Source organism: Saccopteryx leptura, chromosome 1, assembly GCF_036850995.1.
Source record: "Saccopteryx leptura isolate mSacLep1 chromosome 1, mSacLep1_pri_phased_curated, whole genome shotgun sequence".
NCBI lineage: Eukaryota > Metazoa > Chordata > Mammalia > Chiroptera > Emballonuridae > Saccopteryx > Saccopteryx leptura.
In genome coordinates this window covers 93,650,720-93,666,127 of record NC_089503.1, presented here as the reverse complement: position 1 = coordinate 93,666,127, position 15,408 = coordinate 93,650,720, and the positions used below count along the sequence as shown (strand labels likewise).

Genomic DNA, 15,408 nt, shown 5'->3' with positions numbered 1-15,408 from the left:
AATATCAGGTAGTAACATGCAGAGAAGTAAAAGAGTAACAAAAAAGAACGACTATTTTAGAAATGGGTAGTCAGGAAAGGTCTTGCTGAGATATGACATTATTAAACTAGAATTGAATGACAAGAAGCCACACACATCACATGGTAACAGGGTATGAAAAAGATGCATGGAAAGTTTTTAGGTCAAAACAACTTGGCGTGATGAAACACAGAGATGGCCTGTGTGGCTGAAACAGAATAATAGGCAAAGGCCAGAACAGGATGTGGTGATCTACAGGGCCAGGCAGGAGCAAGTGCACAGATTCAAATATGAAAGCATGTTTCTAATTATATAGCAATCCAATAGTTTGAAATTTGAAAATCACATCAAGTAATGAAAAAAAATTTTTCCATGAAGACACTTAAATGTACAGTTCATATGATATATTTTTTTGGTATTCGGATCATCAAAAGACTTAACATAAATATGATATTTTGTATTAATTAGGTATTTAGCTTTTCCTTCAGAAAACGGTGATCTTATACATAGGTTATAAATGTTATTTTCCTGTGTTAATAGTTTAGTAGTGTTTTTTTAGAAAAAATAGTATTTCACAAATAAAGGTAAACAGTCATTTGTATACCACCCAGACAACAGAAGTGTTATCTGACTAAAATTGATAAATGTTTGCAGCAGAAAATGGGGAGGAAAATGCCTATTCTTCATTGGATTTATAAATATAAGTGAGAAGATTCTCCTGAGAAAATATGTTTTATATTCCTATTTGCAAATACAATTGCGGGAGGAGGTTGAGTTGCCTTAATGGAAGAGATTGGAAATTCACAAGCCTAGGTACATTAACTGCTTATTGCTATCTTTTTAAAGCATTTAAGTACATCTATAGCTTGTGTGATCTCAAACACATAAAAACAGAAGTCCTGTTACATTCATAGAGCAATATTTAGAAAGTGCACTGCTTATAACTATAGGAATGATGATTAAAAACGTCCGAGCTCCTCTTACCTTACAGAAACACAGTGGTCCCACTGCATGTTCCTCCATGCTGCCTGGTAATGAAGCTCCTGCAGTTCAGCGCACCATTCTTTATTTTCTTCACCTAATCCTTTTAAATAGACAGAAAGAATATGGCAGAGTCCCAAATTCTGCAAGGCCTGAGGAGTAGTTAAAAAAAAAAAAAAAAGAAAGTAATCAAAGACATCAGAAAACTAGAGAAATAAAAAACAAACAAAAAACTTAAAAAAAATTTTAGTAGTGCACGAATATATCACTTAAAACTTCAAAACATCAACTGCAATATTCTCCCAAAACACAAAATAGAGCTCAAAGAACTCTAATATTTGATAGACAAATGACTAAAGAATATTAACCAGTAACAGAAATATCTTCGGGGACCAACTCTAATGTAAACTACAAGGAACAGTTTACATGAGATTATCCAGGAGAAGGACTTAACTCACCACATGGCACATAGTACACAGTCAGGAAAACATGTACTGTCAGTTAACATACACTACCTTTTAGGGCAGCGACCTATTTAATTTACCTGTGCCTCCCTCTGACTTTTTAGCCCAATGCCTCATAAATAGGTAATTTTTAGTCTTATACCAAGAATTTATCTGGCTGTGTAAATATTCCAATGACATACTGACATAATCTCAGCACTACACTTGTCGAGTTTTACCAAAACAGAAAAAAGAATACCTGAATTATTCCTGCTTGGCGGGTTGATGAAGAGATTGCTGTCTCAAGGTCATATGTTACTAGGGCTTTCCCCCACATTGCTTCATGTTCGTATGTTCGTAGTCTATAATTAAAGATTTCAAAATACCTTTGAGTTCCACATGCATGTAACTCTTTTGCAAACAGCATTACAATATGATTACCTAGAAAAATGCAATTTACCTAGTAAGAGGCTGCAACATCTTCCCTCCGCCACAGCCATACAGACTATCTGGCTCTCCTATACTTCTGTAGATTTCTAAGAGCAGATCCTAAAGAACATAGAAACAACAAAAATTAGAGACAAATACTATCACTTTATGAATTTAGCAAATGGAAATTTACCAACATGTAAATCCCAACTCTAAATGCTACATTATAAAGTAAAATGTTATTGAAATAGAACCTGAGGAGTGATGTCAATGGCGCCATAAGGAGCGATATCAATAAATCTCCCCAAAAATTCAACAAAATCTTCAACCAGAGACAGAAAAATCTATCCTTGGAGCCTCCAGAAGTTCCACACTAAACTCAAAGTATGATCAAGGGAAAAATTGACTAAATATATAATTAACCCCGAAGGAAATAAGACGGAGGAAGAAACACTCCGCCTTCCTCACTAACCTAAATAAGGGCTGCTTTCACTGGGAAATGAGAGAATAGGAACTAAGGTGGGCACAGAGTGTGAATAGAACCAGGCTGCAGCACAAATGTCCAAACCAGGCTGTGGCACAGAGATCCAAGCCGAGGAAAAACTGTGCTTGTGGCAACCCAGTCAACACAAGCTAACGCTCATGCCAAATCCAGACAAAGAAAGGCAAGTGGGGCAGCCATTCGCCCCAATCTCCTGGTCGGCGCATGCAGATAGTGTGTGAAAGATTCCTCCTTAAACCCCGGGAGTGGGCGTCCGTGTTACCGGACAGAGGGGCAGGGTCAGAGGCCTTTGTGTGGGCCAAATCCGGAGTCTCGGGGTAGCCCCTGTGCCCTGAAAAGCAGCGCGCGGGGAGTGAGTGGGAGCGAAATTCCCTACGCTCGTACTTTTCCGTGTGGGCGGGGCTCCTCACCCGGAGTGAGAGGCTGCTGGCCTGATATCCTGGTCAGCGAACGCAGATAGTGGGCGAGAGATTCCCCCAGGAGTGGGCGCCCCTGTTCCTGGACAGAGGGGCAGAGTCAGAGGCCTTTGTGTGGGCTGTGACCGGAGTCTCAGTGTCACCCTTGTGCCCTGAAGAGCGGCCCGAGAAAGTGAGATTCCCTATGCTTGAACTTTTCCAGGCGGGTGGGGCGCCTCACCCAGCCATACAAGCTAACAGACCCGTGAAGGATTAGCTTAACCCACAGTCTGATCGCCTCCCAACTGACCTTTGCAACCCTAACTGACAAGATCTCTCTCAGGTCAGTGATCTAAGACAAGAGGGGAGAAATTTTTTAGTACCTCTTGTTATGCTATGCACATAGGGGTGGGGGCAACCTCTGATTGGCAGAGCTTACATACTCAGGGCTATATGTTAAAAGAGGGATTTGACAGCTTGTAAGTCCTCCTGCTTTGCAAACAGTGACTAGGGCATCTTCTACCCAGCCAAAACAGGTTACAAAGTGCCAAAAGCCTGGGGAAAGGGATCCCACAGAGTGCTGAGGCATTTGGGATGTGCCTAGAGGAGCATAAAAAGGCACCTTGAAGACAAGTGGCTCCCAGCCCTGCCTGATTATGCTAGTGGCTCCGACTGACTGAGCCTTACCCAGAGCCCTGCGCTAAGTGGGAATAGAGTGGGGATTTTCCAGCTCTTTGAGCCTCTTACTCTCCAGGAAGAGGCAGCAGCAACCCCATAGCTGGATCATCAGGCTGCTAATTCAGGAAGGAAAGACTAGGAGAGAGGCTCCAATTAAACGGACTCTCTCATTGTCGGAGACTGCAAATGCTAATGAGCCTCGACTGCCAACGAAACTAAAGCCCAATATATGACATTGCTATAGAGACTTATCAACTGCAAACCTCTACGTAAACATGCCTCATGGGCAGAACCCAGGGTACAGAGTCACCGACTAGGAAGAGGGAGAGAAAAGAAAGAGCAAGAAGATAACCTCTCAAAATCAAGAATAATCCACAGAATTTATAACCTATCCCATTTTATTATATTTGTTCATTTGTTTCTCTTATCTTCTTGTCTTGATTATTTTCTTCCTTTTCCAATTTGGTCGTTTAATTCTCTGCCGGTCCTACTCTCTCCTCTCCTTGAACTACACTACCCATAAGTGTTACATCTCTCATTATCTTTCCTTTCCTCTTCCTTTCTCTCTATGAGGGTTGCACTCCAAAACCCTTAACTCTCTCTCTCTCTCTCTCTCCTTTTGTTCTTTTTTCTTCTCTTAGTGTTTTCAATCTTTCTTTTTTTTCCTCCCTCTATATTAGTTTCTTCTTTTCTCCTTTACTTTTCCTCTCATTCAATCCTCAATCATGAACAAATTATTTTATCTGGGACTCAAATTTTTCTTTGTGGCGCTTTGGAGGATTTTTACTTTGCTTTTTTAACTCATTAGCAGTGGTGCTCCCAACCCTGGCTCTCCATTTTATCTAGTTTTTGCTCCACTAAATACAACAGTAATTTTTTAATATTTTTTTTCCATTTTTCGTGTTTTCCTCTTATTCCTCTCATTATATCTCTTAGTTAACCATCACCTAAAAACAAATCATTTTATTCTTGACTGACATTTTTTCCTTTTTTGCATTTTGTGGGTCCATACCCCCTTTTTTGGCTCCTTTATCACTTCTCCCCAACTCAGGCCCTCCATTATAGGTAGTTTTTGTTCTGTATAGCACAAAATAATTCACAGTTCACCAGAAGATTCTCTCAAGAAGGAGGGGAGAGGAGAGGAGTGAAAAAAAAGGGAAATAATAATTTTTTAAATTTTTTAACTTTTTATTCTTTATTAATTTTCATTAGTAATAGCAACAAAACCACCCTCAGATGCCATAAGGAAAAGAAAATCGAATATCATGGATACAAAAGAGAGAGAGGTAGCACAGATAGATGAGGAAAAATCTATGGAGAAAAAATTTAATATATTGGAAACCTTGGAGCTAAATGACAGAGAATTTAAAATAGAAATCCTAAAAATACTCAGAGATATACAAGAAAACACAGAAAGGCAATTTAGGGAGTTTAGAAAACAACTCAACAAATACAAAGAATATATTACCAAGGAAATTGAAACTATAAAAACAAATCAAACAGAGATGAAAAACTCAATTCACGAGCTGAAAAACGAGGTAACAAGCTTAGCTAATAGAACAGGCCAGATAGAAGGTAGGATTAGTGAAATAGAAGAAAAGCAACTTAAGGCACAACAGAGAGAAGAAAAAAAAGACTCAAAAATTTTAAAAAATGAGTAAGCCCTACAGGAATTGTCTGACTCCATCAAAAAGAATAACATAAGAATAATAGGTATATCAGAGGGAGAAGAGAGAGAAAACGGAATGGAGAACATATTCAAACAAATAATAGATGAGAACTTCCCAAGCCTGTGGAAAGAACTAAAGCCTCAAGTTCAAGAAGCAAACAGAACTCTGAGTTTTCTTAACCCTAACAAACCTACTCAAAGGCACATCATAATGAAATTGGCACAAACCAACGACAAAGAAAAAATTCTCAAGGCAGCCAGGAAAAAGAAGAATACAACATATAAAGGAAGGCCCATTAGAATATCATCGGATTTCTCAACAGAAAGTCTACAAGTTAGAAGAGAGTGGACCCCAATATTTAAAGTCCTGAAAGAGAGGAACTTTCAGCCACGAATACTATACCCATCAAAGCTATCCTTCAAATACAAAGGAGAAATCAAAACTTTCACAGATACAGAAAAGATGAGGGAATTTATCATCAGAAAACGCCCACTCCAGGAATTACTAAATGGGGTTTGGAACCAGATACAAAGAGCAAAACAAAACAAAACCACAAGTAAAAGTTCCACCAAGAAAACAATAAAACCAAATTTAAACTGTGACAACAAAAACAAACCTAAAAAAGGGGAGACAGAAATTAACAGTAGCAAAGGACAATGGCGTACAGAAGTACTCATAAGATAGTGCATTACAATGAACAGGGTAGAAACCCTTTCCATTACTTAATGGTAACCACCCTTGAAAAAACCACCACAAAAGCACACGATTTAAAAAAGATAGCAACAGCCTGACCAGGCAATGGCGCAGTGGATGGAGCGTCAGACTGGGATGCGGAGGACCCAGGTTCGAGACCCCAAGGTCACCAGCTTGAGCGCAGGCTCATCTGGTTTGAGCAAAGGCCCACCAGCATAAGCCCAGGGTCTCTGGCTCCAGCAAGGGGTTACTCGGTTTGCTGAGGGCCCGCGGTCAAGGCACATATGAGGGGGCAATCAATGAGCAACTAAGGTGTTGCAACGCGCAATGAAAGACTGGTGATTGATGCTTCTCATCTCTCTCCGTTCCTGTCTGTCTGTCCCTGTCTATCCCTCTCTCTGACTCACTCTCAGTCTCTGTAAAAAAAAATAAAATAAAAATAAGAAAGATAGCAACAGAGGAAAGAAGTATGGAATACAAACAAACAAAAACAAAAGATAGAAAAACAAAAGAGAAGAATCAAACAAGACACAAAACTAACAGAAAGCAATGTATAAAATGGCAATAGGGAACCCACAAGTGTCAATAATTACACTAAATGTAAACGGATTAAACTCACCAATAAAAAGGCACAGAGTAGCAGAATGGATTAAAAAAGAAAATCCGGCCTGACCTGTGGTGGCAGTGGATAGGGCATCGACCTGGAAATGCTGAGGTCGCCGGTTTGAAACCCTGGGCTTGCCTGGTCAAGGCACATATGGAAGTTGATGCTTCCAGCTCCCCCCCCTTCTCTCTCTTTGTCTCTCTCCTCTCTAAAATGAATTAAAAAAAAAAAAAGAAAATCCAACTGTATGCTGCCTATAAGAAACTCATCTAAGCAACAAGGATAAAAAAAAATTCAAAGTGAAAGGCTGGAAAACAATGTTCCAAGCAAATAACATCCATAAAAAAGCAGGCATAGCAATACTCCTATCTGATAATGCTGACTACAAGACAGCAAAAGTACTCAGAGACAAAAATGGTCATTTCATAATGATTAATGGGACACTAAATCAAGAAGACATAACAATTCTCAATATATATGCACCAAACCAAGGAGCACCAAAATATATAAGCTACTTATTGACCTTAAAACAAAAACTGACAAAAATACAATCATACTTGGAAACCTCAATACACCGCTGACAGCTCTAGATCGGTCATTCAAACAGAGAATCAACAAAGATATAGTGGCCTTAAACAAAACACTAGAGCACCTGGATATGATAGACATCTACAGGACATTTCATCCCAAAGTGACAGAGGATACATTTTTCTCCAGTGTACATGGATCATTCTCAAGAATTGTCCAGATGTTGGGCCACAAAAATAACATCAGCAAATTCAGAAAAATCGAAGTTCTACCAAGCATATTTTCTGATCATAAAGCCTTGAGACTAGAATTCAACTGCAAAAAAAGAGGAAAAAAAACCCCACCAAAATGTGGAAACTGAACAACATACTTTTAAAAAATGAATGGGTCAAACAAAGAAGAAATAAGTACAGAGATCAAAAGATATATACAAACTAATGTAAATGACAATACGACATATCAGAATCTCTGGGATGCAGCAAAAACAGTGATAAGAGGGAAGTTCATATCACTTCAGGCATATATGAACAAACAAGAGAGAGCCCAAGTGAACCACTTAACTTCACACTTTAAGGAACTAGAAAAAGAACAAGGACAACCCAAAACCAGCTGAAGAAAGGAAATAATAAAAATCAGAGCAGAAATAAATGAAATAGAGAACAGAAAAACTATAGAAAAAATTAATAGAACAAGGAGCTGGTTCTTTGAAAAGATCAACAAAATTGACAAACCCTTGGCAAGACTCACCAAGGAAAAAAGAGAAAGGACTCATATAAACAAAATCCAAAATGAAAGAGGAGAAATCTCCACAGACATCATAGATATATAAAGTATTATTGTAGAATACTATGAAAAACTATATGCCACCAAATTCAACAATCAAGAAGAAATGGATAAATTCCTAGAACAATACAACCTTTCTAGACTAAGTCAAGAAGAAGCAGAAAGCCTAAACAGACCTATCAGTAGAGAAGAAATAGAAAAAACCATTAAAAACCTCCCCAAAAATAAAAGTCCAGGCCCAGACGGTTACACTAGTGAATTCTATTAAACATTCAAAGAAGACTTGGTTCCTATTCTACTGAAAGTCTTCCAAAAAATTGAAGAAGCAATACTTCCAAACACATTTTATGAGGCCAACATAACCCTAATATCAAAACCTGGCAAGGACGGCACAAAAAAAGAAAACTACAGACCAGTATCTCTAATGAATACAGATGCTAAAATACTTAACAAAATACTGGCAAATCAAATATAACAACATATTAAAAAACTAATACATCATGATCAAGTGGGATTCATCCCAGAATAACAAGGATGGTTCAACATACATAAAATGGTTAACGTAATACAGCATATCAACAAAACAAAGAACAAAAACCACATGATCTTATCGATAGATGCAAAAAAGGCATTCGATAAAATACAACACAACTTTATGTTTAAGACACTCAACAAAATGGGTATAGAAGGAGAATATCTCAACATGATAAAGGCCATATATGATAAACCATCAGCCAACATCATATTAAATGGCATAAAACTGAGGACTTTCCACCTTAAATCAGGAACAAGACAGGGTTGTCCACTCTTGTTTAATGTGGTGCTAGAGGTTCTAGCCAGAGCAATCAGACAAGATAAAGAAATAAAAGGCATCCATATCGGAAAAGAAGAAGTAAAGGTATCAGTTTTTGCAGATGACATGATCCTATACATCGAAAACCCCAAAGAATCTACAAAAGGACTACTAGAAACAATAAGCCAATACAGTAAGGTCACAGGATACAAAAATAACATACAAAAGTCCATAGCCTTTCTATATGCCAACAATGAAACATTTGAGAATGAACTCAAAAAAATAATCCCCTTCATGATTGCAACAACAACAACAAAATACCTAGGAATAAACATAACAAAGAATGTAAAGGACCTATATAATAAAAACTACAAAGCACTGTTAAGGGAAATAGAAAAACATACAATGAGATGGAAGAATATTCCTTGTTCTTGGATAGGAAGAATAAATATAATCAAGATGGCCACATTACCCAAAGCAATATACAAAGTTAATTCAATTTCCATCAAAATTCCAATTACATTTTTTAAAGAAATGGAACAAAAAATCATCAGATTTATATGGGACTATAAAAAACCCCGAATAGCCAAAGCAATCCTAAAGAAAAAGAATGAAGCTGGGGGCATTACAATACCTGACTTCAAACTCTATTACAGAGCCACGACAATCAAAACAGCATGGTATTGGCAGAAAAATAGACACTCAGACCAATGGAACAGAATAGAAAGTCCAGAAATAAAACCACATATATATGGTCAAATAATTTTTGATAAAGGGGCCAACAACACACAATGGAGAAAAGAAAGCCTCTTCAACAAATGGTGCTGGCAAAACTGGAAAGCTACATGTAAAAGAATGAAACTTGACTACAGTTTGTCCCCTTGTACTAAAATTAATTCAAAATGGATCAAAGACCTAAATATAAGACCTGAAACAATAAAGTACATAGAAGAAGACATAGGTTCTAAACTCATGGACCTGGGTTTTAAAGAGCATTTTATGAATTTGACTCCAAAGGCAAGAGAAGTGAAGGCAAAGATAAATGAATGGGACTACATCAGACTAAAAAGTTTTTGCTCAGCAAGAGAAACTGACAACAAAATAAACAGACAGCCAACTAAATGGGAAATGATATTTTCAAACAACAGCTCAGATAAGGGCCTAATATCCAAAATTTACAAAGAACTCATAAAACTCACAAGAAACAAACAAACAAACAAACAATCCAATAAAAAAATGGGAAGAGGACATGAACAGACACTTCTCCCAGGAAGAAATACAAATGGCCAACAGATATATGAAAAGATGTTCATCTTCATTAGTTATTAGAGAAATGCGAATCAAAACTGCAATGAGATACCACCTCACACCTGTTAGATTAGCTATTATTAACAAGACAGGTAATAGCAAATGTTGGAGAGGCTGTGGAGAAAAAGGAACCCTCATTCACTGTTGGTGGGACTGTAAAGTAATGAAACCATTATGGAAGAAAGTATGGTGGTTCCTCAAAAAACTGAAAATAGAACTACCTTATGACCCAGCAATCCCTCTACTGGGTATATACCCCCAAAACTCAGAAACATTGATACGTAAAGACACATACAGCCCCATGTTCATTGCAGCCTTTTTCACAGTGGCCAAGACATGGATACAACCAAAAAGCCCTTCAATAGAAGACTGGATAAAGAAGATGTGGCACATATACACTATGGAATACTACTCAGCCATAAGAAATGATGACATCGGATCATTTACAACAAAATGGTGGTATCTTGATAACATTAAACGGAGTGAAATAAGTAAATCAGAAAAAACCAAGAACTGCATTATTCCATATGTCGGTGGGACATAAATACGAGACTAAGAGACATGGATAAGAGTGTGGTGGTTGGGGGGGCAGGGACAGGGGAAAGGGGACGGGGAGGGGCAGAAAGAAAACTAGATAGAAGGTGATGGGAGGACAATCTGACTTTGGGTGATAGGTATGCAACATAATTGATCGACAAGATAACCTGGACATATTTTCTTTGAACATATGTACCCTGATTTATTGATGTCACCCTAGTAAAATTAATAAAAAAAATAAAAAATTAAAAATAAAATTAAAAAAAAAAGAAAAGAAATAGATACTAAAGATTTAGATTAGCAACTCAAAAAGATCCCAGACAACAGAATAACGATGTAATACATGAGAATAGTTGCTCACAATTTCATAAATTCGGTAAGAAATAAATCCTAACCGACTAGAGAGAACACAGGGATGAGAGAAATGACTGTGTTAGTTTAAAGGGGAATGTTTTTAATAGGAAAAGTTTGAAAATGTTTGGATATGTTAAAGGGGGCACAGCACAATGCAAAATAAATTTTCTTTTTTCATTTTCCTGAAGCTGGAAACGGGGAGGCAGTCAGACAGACTCCCACATGCGCCCAACCGGGATCCACCCGGCATGCCCACCAGGGGGCAATGTTCTGCCCCTCTGGGGCGTCGCTCTGTTGCATCCAGAGTCATTCTAGCGCCTGAGGCAGAGGCCACAGAGCCATCCCCAGTGCCCGGGCCATCTTTGCTCCAATGGAGCCTCGGCTGCGGGAGGGGAAGAGAGAGACAGAGAGGAAGGAGAGGGGGAGGGGTGGAGAAGCAGATGGGCGCTTCTCCTGTGTGCCCTGGCCGGGAATTGAACCCGGGACTCCTGCACACCAGGCCGACGCTCTACCGCTGAGCCAACCTGCCAGGGCAAAATAAATTTTCTGAAAGAGCTGATGAAAAAGCACAGGAAGAAGGATTAGCCTTGGATAGGAGAAACCATTTCTCTACTTTAACAAGAGGAAAGGTCACAATGGGAGCAGATGTGGGAGATTTCTATGTCTGATAGCAGGTTGTGGTGGGACTTCCAATCTATGTCCCTTATTTTCTCCAAGAAATAGAAAGGCAAGATAAAAGCAAAAGCAGAGAATAGAACATCAGAGCTGTTTAAGCAAAGTGGGGAGCTGAAACTGTCATGTTAGAGGAATAAGTTAACCCAAGAAATTCAGTAAGAAAAGGCCACTTTAAGAGAAGATATTAAGAAATTTATACAAGAAGTAATTTTCCCTGAGATGTAACATACAATTAACAAGAAAACAAATAAATATGTCATTATAAATGTTAAGTACTATAAGGAAAATGAACAGGGAACTGTGGTAGAAAATATATAGTATAAATTACATTATAATATAAGTGGTTTTATGTCAATCTTTCTGATAAAGGAACTCCAGGTTGAAAAGGTTAAGTTGATTAGTGCAAGATTATACAATTTAGTGGCAGATTTAGAATTAGAACTTAAGTTGTCTACTCCAAGGCCTAAGCTTCAAATCATGAAATTTATGTATGTGATGGTCTAAAAGGTAACTTCAGTTTGAAAATCAAATGACATCTTTACAGCTTCATTTTAATACAGATAATAATAAAATAATAATCTAAAGTATAAAATAAGTTTTATCACAAATAATATGGTCTGTAATAAGTAATATTTACCTGTAAACTTATTCCAGTTTCTTCTTTACTTTTTTCACTCAAACTAGAAATAGTTGTACTTTGGCTCCCTTCTTCAAATGTAAGATTTCTGTTTATCACAGAGAACTTCTTTAAATGAGAATATACTATTTTGATACTTATAAATACATATACTATAGACTTTGATAAAAAACTAACAAAGGTCACAAATAAAACATAGTGAACCATTTATACTTTGATACTACCATTTAGGCCTAGAATGAAAAACAAATTTGTGAATATTAATGTTTCAATGAGAATTACACATTAAGAACAATGTTATATATGGGAAGGCTACAGGCCAAAATATGCTTATTTATAAAAACACCATTTTTTTTTTAATTTTTAAGATTTTATTCATTTTAGAGAGGAGAGAGAGAAAAACAGAGAAGAAGGAAGGAGCAGGAAGCATCAACTCCCATATGTACCTTGACCAAGCAAGCCTAAGGGTTTTTTGGGTTTTTTTACAGAGACAGAGAGAGAGAGAGTCAGAGAGAGGGACAGATAGGGACAGACAGACAAGAACAAAGAGAGATGAGAAGCATCAATCATCAGTTTTTCTTTGCGAAACCTTGGTTGTTCATTAATTGCTTTCTCATATGTGCCTTGACGGTGGGCTTTCAGCAGACCGAGTAACCCCTTGCTCAAACCAGATGAGCCCATGCTCAAACTGGCGACCTCGGGGTCTCGAACCTGGGTCCTCGGCATCCCAGTCCGACGCTCCATCCACTGCACCACCGCCTGGTCAGGCAAGCCTAAGGGTTTTGAACTGGCAACTTTAGTGTTTCAGGTCGACACTTTATCCACTGTGTCATCACAGGTGAGATATGCTTATTTATATAAACAGGCTTGTTTAAAAATAGAGTGGCTAATCCTCAATTCAGTTCCTGACTGCTCTGCCAGTGGTTTTACTTAACGTTCGACCTCATTAAAAATCATAGGCATACAAATTAATATCACCCTGAAACACCCCTCAACATGTGATAAATTGGCCAAAACTAAAATGTCTGATAATATTAAGTGTTGAGAAAGCTACACTCAAGATTATAAAACTAATAAGTGGCCACAAAGATTAGAACTCAGATCTGTCTGCTCCAACGCCTTACCTTTAAACCACGCATTTATATACGATATTCAGTCTTATAAGTAATTTCATTTCTGAAACCCTGCCACCTACACAGTGTCTACAAAATACTATTTTATATGACAGAACCTTTATTCCAGTTTCTTCTTTACTTTTTCCACCCAAACTAGAAATAGTTGTTCTTTGGCTCCCTTCTCAAATGTAAGTCTTCCTACTGATCCACTTGCTCAAGAACCATATTTTTGAGAAGTATGCAAATTGCTATGGCCACTTAAAAAAACAATTTGGCACCATCTTAGAAGGTTGGAAACTTACATACCCTGTGGCCTAATAATTTTACACTTAGATATTATTAACAGGGGAGTGGCTAGATTAATTGTGGCATATTCTCCCACTGGTACACCCTATGGCAGTGCCAAATTAATGAACTATAGCAACAAACAATATAAATACATCTTACAAAAATATTAGATGAAAAAAACATGTAGAAAAGTATACATATAGTATTTTATAAAGCTCAAAAATAAGAAAAAATAAAGGAGCACAGAGGGATGGGACAGAGACCAGTGACTAACATAATGACACTGATGACATTCTATTTTGCTTTATAACCAACCCTTCTACACAGATATTACATATATTTTCCTTATTGGCAAGTCATACAGAATATAGTTAGCTTTTAGAGGAGAAATTTGGAAAGTAGGAAAGAGTATTAGAGATAAGTCTAAGGCTGTAATCCATCCAGGTAAAAAAGAAGTTGCCAAGATTTCTGTCAGAAACACTAAAATGACTGGGGTTGTGAACTAATAATATGTTTTCTAAATCCTGTTTGAAGTTTTGACTTCTTTCTAAAAAAATATGGACACTAAACTTTGAAATGTCATCCTTTCTCAGGAGCAAGTTACAAATAAATAAAACCTCATATGTATTTTTGAATACCTAGTATGGCTGCATTTTGCTACAAATAACGAAGAGAAAATTTAAGAGAGCAATTCATTTCGTGGACATGACAGTGTTTATAAACTGTTGATTTGTATTTTCCTTACAGTTATACTTTTCCTGGTCACTTTAAATTTACTAAGTCTCAGTTAACCTGAGTTACTGAACAAAACTGGCATTCCCTACACTCTAAGCACCTCATATCTCTCTTTGCCCTCCCTTTCTCATCAGGCATCTGAAAAAAAAAAAAAATCAAAACCAGGCTGTTAAAATCAACCTGGCTGGGTTGCTCAGTTGGTTAAGTCATCCCAACATACCAAGGTCACAGGTTTATTCCCCGGTCAGGGCACATACAAGAATCAACCAAGGAGTGCATAAATAAATGGAACAACAAATCAATGTTTCTCTCTCTCCAAATCAATTTTAAAAATTAAAATAAACCAAAAAACAAAGCAAACAGCAAAGCACTGTTAGTACTTTATCCTAAAGTTAACCAAAATAAAACTTAAGCACTCCTGTTTATGAGACAATTAATTTTGCAAAAATTTGCCACATTCTATATAACCACCTATCCTCAAATTGAAGGGGCTTTTATTTATACTCATAGAAGAGCTCAGTCATGTACACCAATTAGTAAGAAATACCATTCTATGAAACCAAGATACTGAGGCATCTTTGGTTATAATTACTACTATCAAGTATGCAGGCCCTGATTCAAAATTTTAAGATTTTAAGAATAGGCAATAATCAATTTCTTACCCAATATATACTTAAATGACAACATACTTGTCTTCATAGGTAGTCTACAGTGATTGTGAACATATCATACACATAATCTACATATTTTTACCTGTTTTGAAAAGTAGAAATTAAATACCAAACCAACAAGTTAAAAAATCAGTCCAAGTCTACTAAATTAATTATGTTTGGACTAGGATCTGCATTTTGGTTGCTGGTTTTCCACAATCAAAACACCAAACATTCCAGCTTAATGACATCCAAACTAGAAATTATAAGTAGCAAGCATGACAAATGTATCAACATAATACATATTTGCTATTTTTATTTCATAATATAAGTGAGTCTGTGGTGAGGATGTGAGGCTAACTATAAAAAATAAATACTGGGCTATTTCAAATGAATAAAAATTTGAGGACAGTTGGGATTATAAACTGTAGTTTTTTACTCTTGAACTTTCTTGGCTGGCTCTTGTTTTCACTATTATCTAGGACTACACTTATTAGATTCTAACTTAAAGGAAAAGCAAATTAAAGTACTAGGAATACAGGTAGGTAACAAACACAGTAATGAAGTTGATTTAGTCACAGGAAGAAATCAG

At 37.1% G+C, this 15,408-nt stretch overlaps 1 protein-coding gene across 5 annotated transcripts in view; it reads right to left on the bottom strand.

Annotated features, from left to right (window-relative positions):
• The window catches only part of ATM (ATM serine/threonine kinase), a 145,485-nt gene that overhangs the window by 52,755 nt on the left and 77,322 nt on the right, over nucleotides 1–15,408 (bottom strand). For all 5 annotated transcript variants that reach the window (XM_066371608.1, XM_066371605.1, XM_066371604.1 and 2 more), the window contains exons 40-43: nucleotides 12,029–12,116; nucleotides 1,903–1,991; nucleotides 1,702–1,804; nucleotides 1,003–1,151 (exon numbers count right to left, since the gene is read on the bottom strand). In XM_066371608.1, coding sequence (XP_066227705.1) covers nucleotides 1,003–1,151; nucleotides 1,702–1,804; nucleotides 1,903–1,991; nucleotides 12,029–12,116 — 429 coding nt within the window. The remainder of the gene's footprint in view (nucleotides 1–1,002; nucleotides 1,152–1,701; nucleotides 1,805–1,902; nucleotides 1,992–12,028; nucleotides 12,117–15,408) is intronic.